Consider the following 12,403-nt stretch of genomic DNA (forward strand, 5'->3'; position numbering starts at 1 on the left):
CGTATTCAGAGAGAGTCAGTGTTGCTCATACCAACATGGTTTTGTGCATGATGGGCTTCTTCTCGACGAAGCTGCCGTCCAGCTTCTGCGCCGCTGAAAGCCACAGCATCCCCTTCTCGATGACGGTTGGGTCGATGCTAGCGTACCGCCTCGCCTTGCAAAAGATTCGCAGGACGAAGGCCGTCAACCTAAAAAAAAAAACGAAGGGGATGCAGCCAAGAGAGATACATATATATGGCAAAAAAAGCAATAAGCCGAAGAAACGTGGTTAATGACTTTCTGCTTAGACTGCTGAGAAAACATTTTCAGGAGATAGATACTTCAAGAATACCAGTGCTAGGGACGTGCTTTACAACTAAAATGTCCTAATGTGTCCTATGCCATCGTCGTCGTCTTAGTATAACAGTAACATTATAAGTAGTAGTAGTAGTAGTAGTAGTAGTAGTAGTAGTAGTAGTAGTAGTAGTAGTAGTAGTAGTAGTAGTAGTAGCAGAAGTTGTAGTATTAAGATTAGTATTAGCAGCAGCAGCAGTCGTTGTTCTGGTTGTTATTGTCGTAAGGCTATAGCAGCGAATTTATAACCGAGCAAGTCTACGTCGCAAGAGGAGAGAATAAATGATAAAAATCAATAATACGAAATGGTGACGACTTTCGATAGAAATAACTAAAGCGATTCACACTTTCATTCAATACATCAATTACATACCTATATAAAGTAATAAACTAAGGCGATTCACGTTCTTTATTAACGACAATTATTAGGAATCTACATTACTCCAGTGACAAGAAGGCAAGACACCCAGTGAAGTAAGATAGCCAAAAAAAGTCTGAGTTTCGCCAAAAGGGCGAAGCAATGAATGCGATAGCAACATATTGTAGTGTTGTACGAAGCAAGGCTAGGATTTTCAGGAGCACTATTAATTGTAGTACACATGCGCTTGCTAAGTAACCAAGCTTCCTGCGGCGAGGCCACAGCAGATGACCACAACAAGGCACGTGCGTAGAGACGGTGTTGATGAGAAGCGCCTCCCGTGGGCAGCGCATGCTGGAATCAAGGGCTATACGTCGTGTGTCGCCACTGGTGGCAGCTTATGTGTAGAGCACATCTATATGTGGACGGCCGCTCCAGGTATACTTTTGGCGCCGTTCTTTCGTGTCTTGAGCGGAGACTGTAGAAGCTCCCGCCTGCTGTGGCGGCAAGAACTATGCGCTGATGGTTGCCGCAATAGCGCGGTAACGATACCCCCCCCCCCCCCTTTCCGTTTTCTCTCGAGTTAAGCGCGCGCCCAAACGACCCCGGTCGGGAAGGCGATGTTCGCTCCACCGAAACGGGAGGCTAGCGCATCCTTCCCCGTATATATACAGGGTGTCCCTTATAACTTCAGCCAAGAATTTGAAAGTGAAATGCACTTAGGAGGCGAATAGAACCAAACGCATACACCTCGCACTAGCCTGTAGGTACTCAGGCTGTTTTTATTTCTCCCCATACTAATTAATAAGTAATTCGTAATTACCATTTTTTAATTATGGACTGGAAACCAAAAATATAAACACTGAGATGTAGAACACTTTCAGAAACCACCTACAAAATTGTTTCCTCTACGATGCGTCTAGCGCTGTTATTTTTTCCGCGTTGTAAAGAAAGCATATAGCAGCACTATAGCAGTGCGCTCACGGTCCGACACACGGCTTCTTTTCACGTTTCGCAGGCTTTCTTTACAACGTGGAAAAAATAACAGCGCGAGACGTACTGTAAGGGAAACAATTTAGTCGGTGGTTTTTGAAAGTGCTCTACATCTGAGTGTTCATATTATCAGTTTCCAGTCCATAATTTAAAAATAGGTAATTAAGAATTACTTATTAACTAGTATGGGGAGAAATAAAAACAGCCCGAGTACCTACAGGCTAGTGCGAGCAATTTGCGCTTGGTTCAAGTCGCCTCCTAAGTGCCTTTCACTTTCAAATTCTTGGCTCAAGTTATATGGGACACCCTGTATATACGTCCATGAGGGCGGCGGTGGCGGCGACAGCAAAAACCAGCCGAGACTGTCTATACAATTGTTATCGCAATAAAACTATCGTAACACTTACCATACGCTACTCTTCCTGTGCTTGAAAGCAGAAAACGAACCGTCCATCTTTCGGAATGAAAGCTCCCGCTGATAGCCTGCACAAAATCGCGCCAAGTGGCGTTGACGCACGTTTTCTTTCATATTAAACACTGAGATTCGACCTCACCTTCCCGTATGTACCTATAGCCTTTCTCCTCCAGCGCTTCGTCGACCATGTTGTTTTGTTTTAGGTACTCCATGGCGTAGAGCGTAGGAGCCATGAGCATCATGTTCTGTTCTCCGCATCCAGTGGGCATCGTGACGAGATCTTCGATGTTCTCAAGCGTCGTTTGTACGGAGGGTCCAATCTGGTTTCCTGCAAAACAAGTAGTCGGTTGCAAAAGTTGGCGCAATACATCATTCCATTATTATGAAGAATCTTACTCATTTTTTTTAATCTACGATTTGTGCTAGTGACCTTTCAGGAAAGACAATAAAGTGAATTTAGGTGGCAATACAACACGCAGTGGCTGGTATAGTACAGGCTTTGAATGAATCAGAACTCTGGAAAGACACTAAATCACAAAAGTATGGGTTGTAGTGTTCTTATTGTTTATATGCGGTAGACTTTTCTTAGTGCATCCTGCATTTTCGTTTTATTGGGTATTCGAGCCCGAGAAGCAACTGCTCTCAAACTGAGGCACTCGAGATAAATATAAAGCTGTTTATTTAAAGCAAAATAGTTAGCCAGCGTGCATTAGCTGACTTCAGCTTGTGATGAAGTTTTCGCTACAGTAGGATTCATGTGTTTTACTTGCAGTATGCAAGCGTCTGTCCATGTGTTTTTGTTTTTTTTTGTGGTTGTTAGCAGTTAAAAAATATATTTCTTTGTAAGAAAAATTGAGTTGGTGCTACAAATAAACACCGACCTAGTCACCATTTTTCACCGGTGTGACCTTTTACCCCATTTGCAATACTGCTGGCTACTCGACTATGGGCTCACAATGTTCCATACACGTCCCAGTAATGGAAAACTGAGCGTTACAACTCGGCTATCTTAAACACTACATTGGAAGATAGCGTATGAGTATCTGCTATAAAATTAGAATGAACAAACTTCGCACTTGACAAGACGGCAAAGCACACACCATTGTATTTTATTTATTTTGTTATTTTAGTACGTTCTTCTAATTTGCAGTGATTAAACTAACTAGCCCAGTAACACATTTGGTTAGTTATAAGTATTGTACCTATGACGGAGAGCGAACAAGTCTTGGTATCCGGGATGGCGTCTGGTGGTAGCCGGGTGTTCACGGAAATTACTTGAAGATTTGCTCCCGGGTCCAGGGAATCTGTAGAAATCCACATAGATATTTCAGCACGGTGAAATCAAAATGCATTCCAAGTGGACTTGTATATCGATCACCGATGTGGTTTCGTATCGCCTCACAATCGCGTGCCCCGTTCTTATTCGTCTTCTTCTGATCAGTTGAAGTTATAGCGTTATTCAGCGAAGGACATAGAATGCCACCAACAGAAGGAACCCATAATAAACGCAACATCTTTCGCTCCTGAATTCGTTCGCAACGCTATCTGTAATGTTTGTTTTATCTCGCTTTCATCTCCCGTTTCACACTGTTCTCGCTTTATCGGCGCTTCATTTCGGGGTAAGCATTCACTGTCAAACTAAATTACATGAAGCTGGGTTTCTGCGCGCGCACAGGAAAACGTCATTGTACTTTACTTGAGTGGGATACAACTTAAGTCCGCGGCTGGTGCTCCTCGTGGGTGCATGCAGAAAAGCAGGCACCACTGGGCGCTGTTATACGCATTCGCGGCTGAACGACCACCTGCCCAAGGAACAGAGGACGCACGAAGTGCCAGGAAGGCAAATCCCTCGTTAGTCATTAAAAGACGCGTCTTTGTGCGCTACGCAGCTGTTCTGAGGGTGGCAGGAGAGAGAGAAACATAACGCAGAAAGCGGGGCAATCTTATCTGACGGTCTCAAACCCAAGCTAACATGGTGAGCTGGATAACCGGTAACCCCGCATTTAAAGAACATTGCCAAGGGCATGATTGGGACTATTCCTTTAGTTACGGAGGCGATCAGCTGCCGTTTATTGGTAGTCCCAATTTTTGTTTATCAGAATATAGAAGAGCGCGAACACTGGCGTTCACAAGCTCAAGCAGAGGTGAGCAAACGCGTTGAGTGATTTCGTCAAGGCAAAGCAAACTACAGCCTTATGCAAGTGTGCAAGTCTGGCGAAGCTGGCAGTGACAGTCACAGGATGCGGAGAAAGATTCGGAAACATGCGAAATGTGCGACGCATTTTATGCCCTTTGAAACGCGGAGCCATGGCGGGCGAAGAGAAGCACGGTCTGCCGTGCTTGTCGCCATCTCTTTCGCCCGGGGCCACTCAATGTCTTCCTCTCGTGCGGGATGGAAGTAAGGCGAATGCTGGAAATGCCTTAACAAAATACTGGTGAGAAGCGGAGCATGTAAGGGTGTTGCCATTCCATTAATGTGAAACCTGGGAAGAAGGGGCGCGAATCATGCAGTGGTCTTCATTGCATGCCTGGTTTCAGAAACGAAGGGTGCTTCAGCCCCGCTAACGTCGTCGTCGGCTATTCGTTGGGCTAACCATTGCTGCCTTCTTCATTTTTAGTAGACCGACTGAAAGTAGGTGACATCACCCAGTTTCTGCGGCTTTTTTTTATGATGGGCCGTGGCTACATGACACGCCGTGACATTAGATGCGGACGCGCCGATACCCCAAGTTCCTTCGCCCCGGCATGTCATGATCGCGCCCGAAAATCAAGACGACGCTGTGTCGTCAAGATGCCATGACAGGATGACGTCATCGCCTGAGATTGACTTTACGATGGACGGTGACCACATGACACATCGTGACGACAAACCTTGCACCTAAATGTACTGCAACGAAGCATGAAGAGGGATCCATAGAAAGAGGTACAAGGTGCGTGAACCACCGAAAGTATTACGTACCTTGGAACAGCTCGCCTCTGACGCTGCGGGTTCTTCGTCTGCGAACGTTCGCTGGATCAATAGGCACGGAGATACTCTTTTCAACCGTGACCCCTTCAGGCTGCAAATAGAAGGGTTCCTCTCGTTAGCCACCAAAGCCAGAAAACTGTCCTGCACATGCTGCAAAAGCAAAAGCACTGCCCACAGAAATGACGTCGACATTATGTCCTAGTGCATTTACAATCGCCGCCATTGTTCTGGTAAACACGGAGAATTTTCAGTGAAATGAATCGAGGGCCTTTGAAATTTATGTGATAGCGTATGTCTGTTTGCCAGTTATCACGTTCAGATCGTGTCGTGTGTCCTAATTCTGGCGTTGTTAAATGTTTTCCTCTACAACTTCCGTCATACCCTCACACGGCATCTTTCTTACGCGTTCGCATGAAGGAGAGAGGGTTTTATTTATTTTATTTATTTATTTATTAATACTGTAAACCCTCGCTTGAGGGTCATAACTGGGAGGGAGTACAATAGTAAGTAAAAACAGAAAACCAAGACAACTGCTGGCACTCAAACAGCAATGCACACAAGAAACCAAAATCGGCAGCAGTTCAATTCAACCATGACCAAAATGGAATGGGTTGGAATGGTTAGTCTATTGAAAGGCAACCACTGGGGCTTCTTGAAAATTGCAACTAGTCGAAGCTGCGAAATGTGACTGCTCTTTCGTCAGTGGGCCACGCATTTTATATAAAAGAGTAATTACGTCGTCCCAGCACTGCGTGTGAAGTTGATGGCTTTCCCACGTATTCTGACACGTTACCCATATTTCTTCTCCGATGCGTATTGAGGTTGTAACGTTGCGTACATTTGGCTGTCGGCGCACTTGATGCTAGGAATCGAAGCATGGCTTCGCTCGGCATAAGTTATAGGTTGTCATGCAGAAATTAAGGTTCCTTTAGAAGCTAGCACTCATATGTGTCTTACTTGGGCGCGCGACTTTCATATGCGCTCGAAATTATTGGTCCTGGATTAATGCGCGATACAATATAAAGCTACATGTTTTTCATGAAAGGCATAGAACGGTGTTGAAAGCTAGAAGACAAAAAAAACAAGTTGCAACACTACGGATTACCTTATGGGACACGATCGCACCCGGAATAAATACATCCGGTATTGCAGACAGATACACTACACGATTTCATAACCACTTCAGTGTTCAAGATCTTCGCAACATCTCACCACGACATTGAGCTCTTTCTCGACGACATCCTCTCCCCTCGAGCTCCTCACGTGGATCTTGATGACGAACAAGCCTTCCTTGAGAGGCACGACCGGAAATGTGACGCTGGAGGCCGAGTTGGCTTCCACCACCACGGGACGGCGCTCCGAGCGGTCTCCCGGCAGTGCACCGGTGCACAGCCCTTCCACCCCGTAGATGTAGACGTTGCCCTGTAAAGTAGGAAATCAGCTTAGGCCGAGCATTCTGATTTACATGAAAGCTAAAGTTTCGTGCCCAAGATTACTATCACGAACTAAGGTCGATGTGACTATACAATGCTGTTGTGACTGGCGCTAGAACTGACGATGGAGCGGTGCTCTTTGGATCCTCAAACAAGTAGCCCACCGGCCGGCTGCCTGTGACCGCCAGCTATTGTCCCTTCTAACCGGAGGGTGAGACATCGTGTCGCCGTGACACCGTAAGCTATTCGAGAGAGGACAACAAATACAGCATCTTATTTGGAAGAGACCGCGGCAGCCTCCGCAAATCGCCCCGCTAATTAAGCGAGCTGTTCGGCGGACCCTTTGATGTATGCTGTCAGGAGCTTGGGACCCCTCGACCAGTGGCACACACACGACGAGGAAGAGCCCCGCTGGCGCCACCTTGTAGTGCAGTGCTCACGTCCCAATAATGGACGTTCACGTGGGCCATGCATGCTCGCCCCCCTCGCCAGTTGTGTGAGATCTGTGATTGCACAGTACCATCTGCACGTGTTCTCTGATCTAGGGATCTGGGGAGAACGTACACTTTGTAATGAGCCATTCGGCTCATTCGAAGGGGCGCCATGTAGAAGAACGCCAGGCTCGAAAGCTCGCCATGTAAAATAGAGCTCGTGATTTACGAAAGCGCGACATGTGCGTGATTTAAATAAACCTTCTTCATGTCTCTCTTCCTCCTGCCTCGACAACTTAATCCCGGACCTCCGTTGCCTGCAAACCCCGTTCGTAACAATGCACAAAAACGAAACCGAGAATGAATGATACACAGAACACAAGCGCTGAAGAACAACAGTGTAAATTTATTATACCAAAAAATATAGCCAAAAACGAAAAAATAAAAAGGAAACCATCACATACACATTTCGCACGTGATGCCTTCTATGGCTAATAGCATTCTATGGCCATAAAATGCTTGCAGAACAAGTTGCTCTAGTAACGCTTGTTGGTTTAGAGCCACCTACGCTTCAGTGCAGCACAAGTAGTATAGATATCTGATCGGACAGTTGGTCTATGTTACTTGAAGAAAAGCCAGCAAAAGCACGGGACACACGAAATTCCAGCTTTGTGTGCGTCTGCCTTTTTCTCCTCTCCCGTGATTTTGCTGGCTTTTCTTCGAGAAACTAAGAATAGTTTCTTGTCAGCCACAACTTCCCTTTACACTTGGACGTTGTACATTTTATTGATTATTTCACGATAACTACGCAGTCGTAACATAGGCGGAGCACTTTGGGTCTGCTTATAGCGTAAAATGTTGCATGTGATCTACGAGGTAGCTCAAACAATATAGAAATCAATATGTAAAGTTGACAAAAGGACAAATTCGTGTACTTTAACTGCATATCGGACTTCGCATTCACGTGCAAGTGTAAGCAGTTACTATTATTTTTTAAACGTCATGTGTCTGTGTTTAGTCTTTTATAAATTGTGGTTATTCAAAGAGTGTTCAACGTCAGAAAATAGTGAGGTTGTAAATAGCTGAAAAAGTACGCGCGTCACAGTCATAACGACACCACTAAAAAAAATCACAGTATCGCCGCAAGAGCAAAGCAATGAATGCGATAGCAACAGCGTAAGCTGCAACGCTGAGAACCGCTAACAGATCGAAACGTGCAGCGCGCTGCTCACGCACAAATGACGCACGAGGACAACACACACAGGACAAGAGCTAACTAACAACGTTTACAACTCGACGCTTAACGCGCTGTTTAAACAAAAACTACGCACGAAACACAATCACAGGTTCAGATATGAGAGCGAACTAACGGGTGTCCCAGTTGTTACTTCAGTGTGTTTGAAAAGCGCGCTCTTTTCGCAAGCAAGGCCTGCCCAGTGAGCGAACTGATCTTTGTGCGCTCGACAACTAAACGCAACCTTTCCGGTGAAAAGCACGCGATTCTCCCCACAGAAGGATAAGCACGCGCGCACAAGCACTTTACCCCCTCCCTTCCCACCCCCATCAACGGGGCAAAGTACGCGTGGGAGATAAGCGCGCGTCGGTGCATCGTGACAAGCTGGGTGCCGAGTGCGGGCGGTTTTTTTCTCTTTTCTGAGCTTTCATATACATAAATACGTATGCATATACGGTGCATGAAGGCTGCGGCGGCGACGGAAAAAATCAGCCGAGGCTCTCCATATAATTGCTATCGCAATCAAAAAGAGGCGAAGGGAGTTCTGGCGACAGTACTTTCCATAGAAAAAAAAAGCTGCCACTCACCCTCAGCGACTCGGCTCCGTAATTGTAGACCGTGACAAGGACCTCAATTTGTTCATTCCGAACCACCTTGTATGGCAGTGCAACCTGCAGGAAAATCGGCTGGAAGACCCGGACTTCTTGCGGCTGGGGCACGCAGACGCCTCCGGTAGGAGACACGCTGACGGCTTGGACCGACCACGTGGTGATACTGTGTGGCAGACTAACCACGAAATCAGCCACACCATCCGGCCTGTGAAGGAGAGGGTGGAAAGGGAAGAGGAACAGCAGAGTGTCACTCACCCGTTACTCCACCGAGTTCCGTGGCATTATCTTTTCGTCGACTTATCACTTTTATCTCTCCATCCTACAAAGCCGCGTGCACCGAATGTACACAGCATCTGTGTCTTCTTGCATGTTGACGCCTATTCGAGATCGATATAATTCCTGACTTACCTGAATGCGCGTTCAACACTACTGTTTTTAATACACTCGTGATCTGGCTTTTCTAAAAGAGACTTGCTCGCTGCATTCGGTGCCGACCGGTTGTGCCCTCGCGATCTTCGACGTTAGCGCAGCTCTTGCCAACTGGGCTGGCTTACGTCTTCTCCTGACGCCGATCTCAAACGACAGCGTAGCTCTGACCTACTGGACTTGCCCTACGCCATCTCCTGACGCCGACAAGAGCTCTCGCAAGTAGTGCCCCGTCCTCGGACTCCTGTGACCATGTTTCCATCTCTCCTATCCCTTATATGTCCTCGCTCGCTGCCCCAGCGCATTTCTCCCTATATATTTATACCTTTAACCCTATCACTTTATTCCATCCTCACCCCCATCCCTGTGAGCTACTGTTGAGGTGTCGCACCCTGATGCAGACAGTTACGGGGCTCACTTTTCTCTTCTTTTCCCTCTTATAACCACTTCTCTCTTCCAAAAGATACGTCCCGGTACGAACAAGGCTAAACTTGCTGCCGAGCCAGCAGAGAAATGGGAAGAACGTCTAGCAAAGAGGCGTCGCCAGGAGGCTGAGCAACTTACTCGACCATCTTAACAGCAGCAACAACAAGACGGCGTCGATGGTTCACGCTGCGTATATATGTTAGCATAGCCAAGCTAACCCACTGCTATTTCTTTTACAAATTTATTCGTTTTTCTCATTCCGCACACGACGTTTAACATGTGTCTTGATTATTAAAAGGAGGCCCCCTGTCAGTTCTCGAAACTACGGCACATTCAATGTACAGTCAGTTCACGAAAATATGATACATTCAACATACAGTAAATATCGCATGGCATGCGAAAGGTACTGGGATCGATACCTCGAACCTCCACCAAAGATATGCTACAGGGATGATTTGTTCGGTGACAGTAGGTGTAGCTGATGCCGTACAGAGCACACCATTCTGCAAGCGAACAGGGCAGATCGAGAGTTCAGCCTACAACAAGAACGTTCTCGCGTTTCTCCTGTATGTGCCATTTCAGCGCTTGTGCCGGAGTGACAGTTCCACACACTTGTCATTATCATTAACGATGTTACATTGTATGCACGCAAGATTCAGTACTTCACCCATGCGGCGAGACTGACTTTTCGCTTCTACGATGCCAAAAAGGTGCTTCTTACCCAATGACCTGCTCGTCGAACAGCCACGTCTCCCGGAAGTCCCGGCGTATCACCGTATCCGGAGAGACCTCGCCGTCCACTTCGTCGATCTCGTCCACGGTGAACTCCACGGCCGACTTGCTCCGGTCGGGCTCATCCGGGGCGTTGGCCGTCTGCCCATCCTCCCTACTCGCTGAACGAACGTAAGAACAATCGAATAGTGAACATTCGATTGTTCTTATCAGCACCTGTCTTATCAAGGAACATAAGACAAAACTCCAAGAAGCGCCAATGAAACGTGTGCAGTGATCAACTGGCACATCTAGAACGACGGAGCGTCGTGCTTGGAACTGCATGCAGAGCGACATCTGCATTCCTAAATACAGGCCCGTCTGGACATGCGCGGCACCAGCGACGCGCCTGCCTTGCATTTTTTTTTATCCTTGTATATCTGGGCGGATGCGACCACCACGTTGCCATGGGAAACACTCTTGGCGGTATAGAATAGAAAAAACAAAAGTCACAAAAGCAAAAAAGCTCATAGTTTACGATGTTTCACGCGATATCACTAAGCTTATGTTCGTAGTTACGTAAAAGACACTGAACCGGGCGATTACTTTTTTGTTGTTGTTTCTGTTTTTGCTAGGCGCTAGCCAGAGATAATAGCCCTTTTGACGGCCGAAGCAGTTGTCACGGCCTCCGCAATAAAGAAGGATAGATCCTGCAAGGCAGACACAAAATTAACGCCGCGCATACTCACCTTTGGTACGTTTTGAACTATACAGAGGTCACTCGCACGGTTCCCAGCGTGACACTCCGTCGTTCTAGGTATGTTTGAGAACCACTGTTCGGTAATACGGCACGAGCGATGGCAACAGGATAAGGTAGTTTGTAATGTCTGCGAAAAGCAGCGAGATTAGCGACAATGAGCGCCACGCCGGCTTTCTTAGGACTGATAAGGCGTTCAGGCCGTGTGCACCCTAGCTTAACAGACAATGCTTGCGCTCTATTGTACTTTCCGCGTTTCCGCTTGCTATGAGAATTCTCGTTACTTGGAGCCCATTTATATATATATATATATATAGGCATGGTGGTTGAGTGGCCGTAGCGTTGCATATAGTCTAGTAGATCCTCCGTGAGCGGTCACAACGTGGTTTATGATGAAGGCCAGACTCTAGGCCGAAACGTCGAAATAAACCACGTTGTGACCGCTCACGGAGGATCTACTAGACTATATATATATATATATATATATATATATATATATATATATATATATATATATATATATATATATATATGTGTGTGTATAACTCATCCCCTGATGAAGGGAGGACCCCTCCCGAAACTGTTGGGAAATAAATATATTTATCCTTGTTGACAACGCTCCCGTTGTGCCATATCCCATACCTTCACGAAGACTAACTGGCCCATTGGATTATTACTCCCACTATATATATATATATATATATATATATATATATATATATATATATATATATATATATATATAACCACCAGCAGGTTGTATAATGGGTTCAAGCCAATTTAACATGAATCTATAGGAGAAATATTACAAGGTATTTTTGACAAGCAGTTCATTTGCTCAAAAATTAAGATAAAGACATAATGAATGTGGCATGTCAGCGCGAGCAATACAGCGAGTAGGTTCTCGGGACGGAGCAGTTCGAAATGTATCGGCGGTGTGATTTCGCTGAATTCATACTGAAATGTTGGCAGTGCTCACTAACAGGACGAAAAATGAGGCGACAAACAAGCACAGACAAACGAGCTCCTTTTGCATCCCGTTAGTTCGCGCTGCCAGCATCTTTCGTCTCTCCCATCCCCCTCCCATGCGCAGGGTAGCAAACCGGCTGCCTATAGGCTGGTTAACCACCGTGTCGTTCTTTTCCTTCCTTCCTTTCAGTGCGAATCTTTAACTAAGCCACCTTTCAACCCTTCTTTAATTTCAGTGTTTGGGGTGTGCACGTGCGAGCGTTCACGTCACTTCCCAAGTGTTTTTTCTCTGTTTTTACGCGGTTCATTTCCGGATATGCCATTCGCATCGGACTCAC

General features: G+C 46.3%; 1 protein-coding gene across 7 annotated transcripts in view; it reads right to left on the bottom strand.

Annotated features, from left to right (window-relative positions):
* Window positions 1–12,403, bottom strand: part of LOC119163486 (complement C3) — a 93,943-nt gene that overhangs the window by 38,828 nt on the left and 42,712 nt on the right. For all 7 annotated transcript variants that reach the window (XM_037415489.2, XM_075873166.1, XM_075873165.1 and 4 more), the window contains exons 18-25: window positions 10,350–10,521; window positions 8,753–8,981; window positions 6,280–6,489; window positions 5,059–5,158; window positions 3,302–3,403; window positions 2,239–2,427; window positions 2,092–2,167; window positions 32–188 (exon numbers count right to left, since the gene is read on the bottom strand). In XM_037415489.2, the coding sequence (XP_037271386.2) occupies window positions 32–188; window positions 2,092–2,167; window positions 2,239–2,427; window positions 3,302–3,403; window positions 5,059–5,158; window positions 6,280–6,489; window positions 8,753–8,981; window positions 10,350–10,521 (1,235 nt within the window). The remainder of the gene's footprint in view (window positions 1–31; window positions 189–2,091; window positions 2,168–2,238; window positions 2,428–3,301; window positions 3,404–5,058; window positions 5,159–6,279; window positions 6,490–8,752; window positions 8,982–10,349; window positions 10,522–12,403) is intronic.

Source organism: Rhipicephalus microplus, chromosome 9 (genome assembly GCF_043290135.1).
Source record: "Rhipicephalus microplus isolate Deutch F79 chromosome 9, USDA_Rmic, whole genome shotgun sequence".
NCBI classification, from domain to species: Eukaryota; Metazoa; Arthropoda; class Arachnida; order Ixodida; family Ixodidae; genus Rhipicephalus; species Rhipicephalus microplus.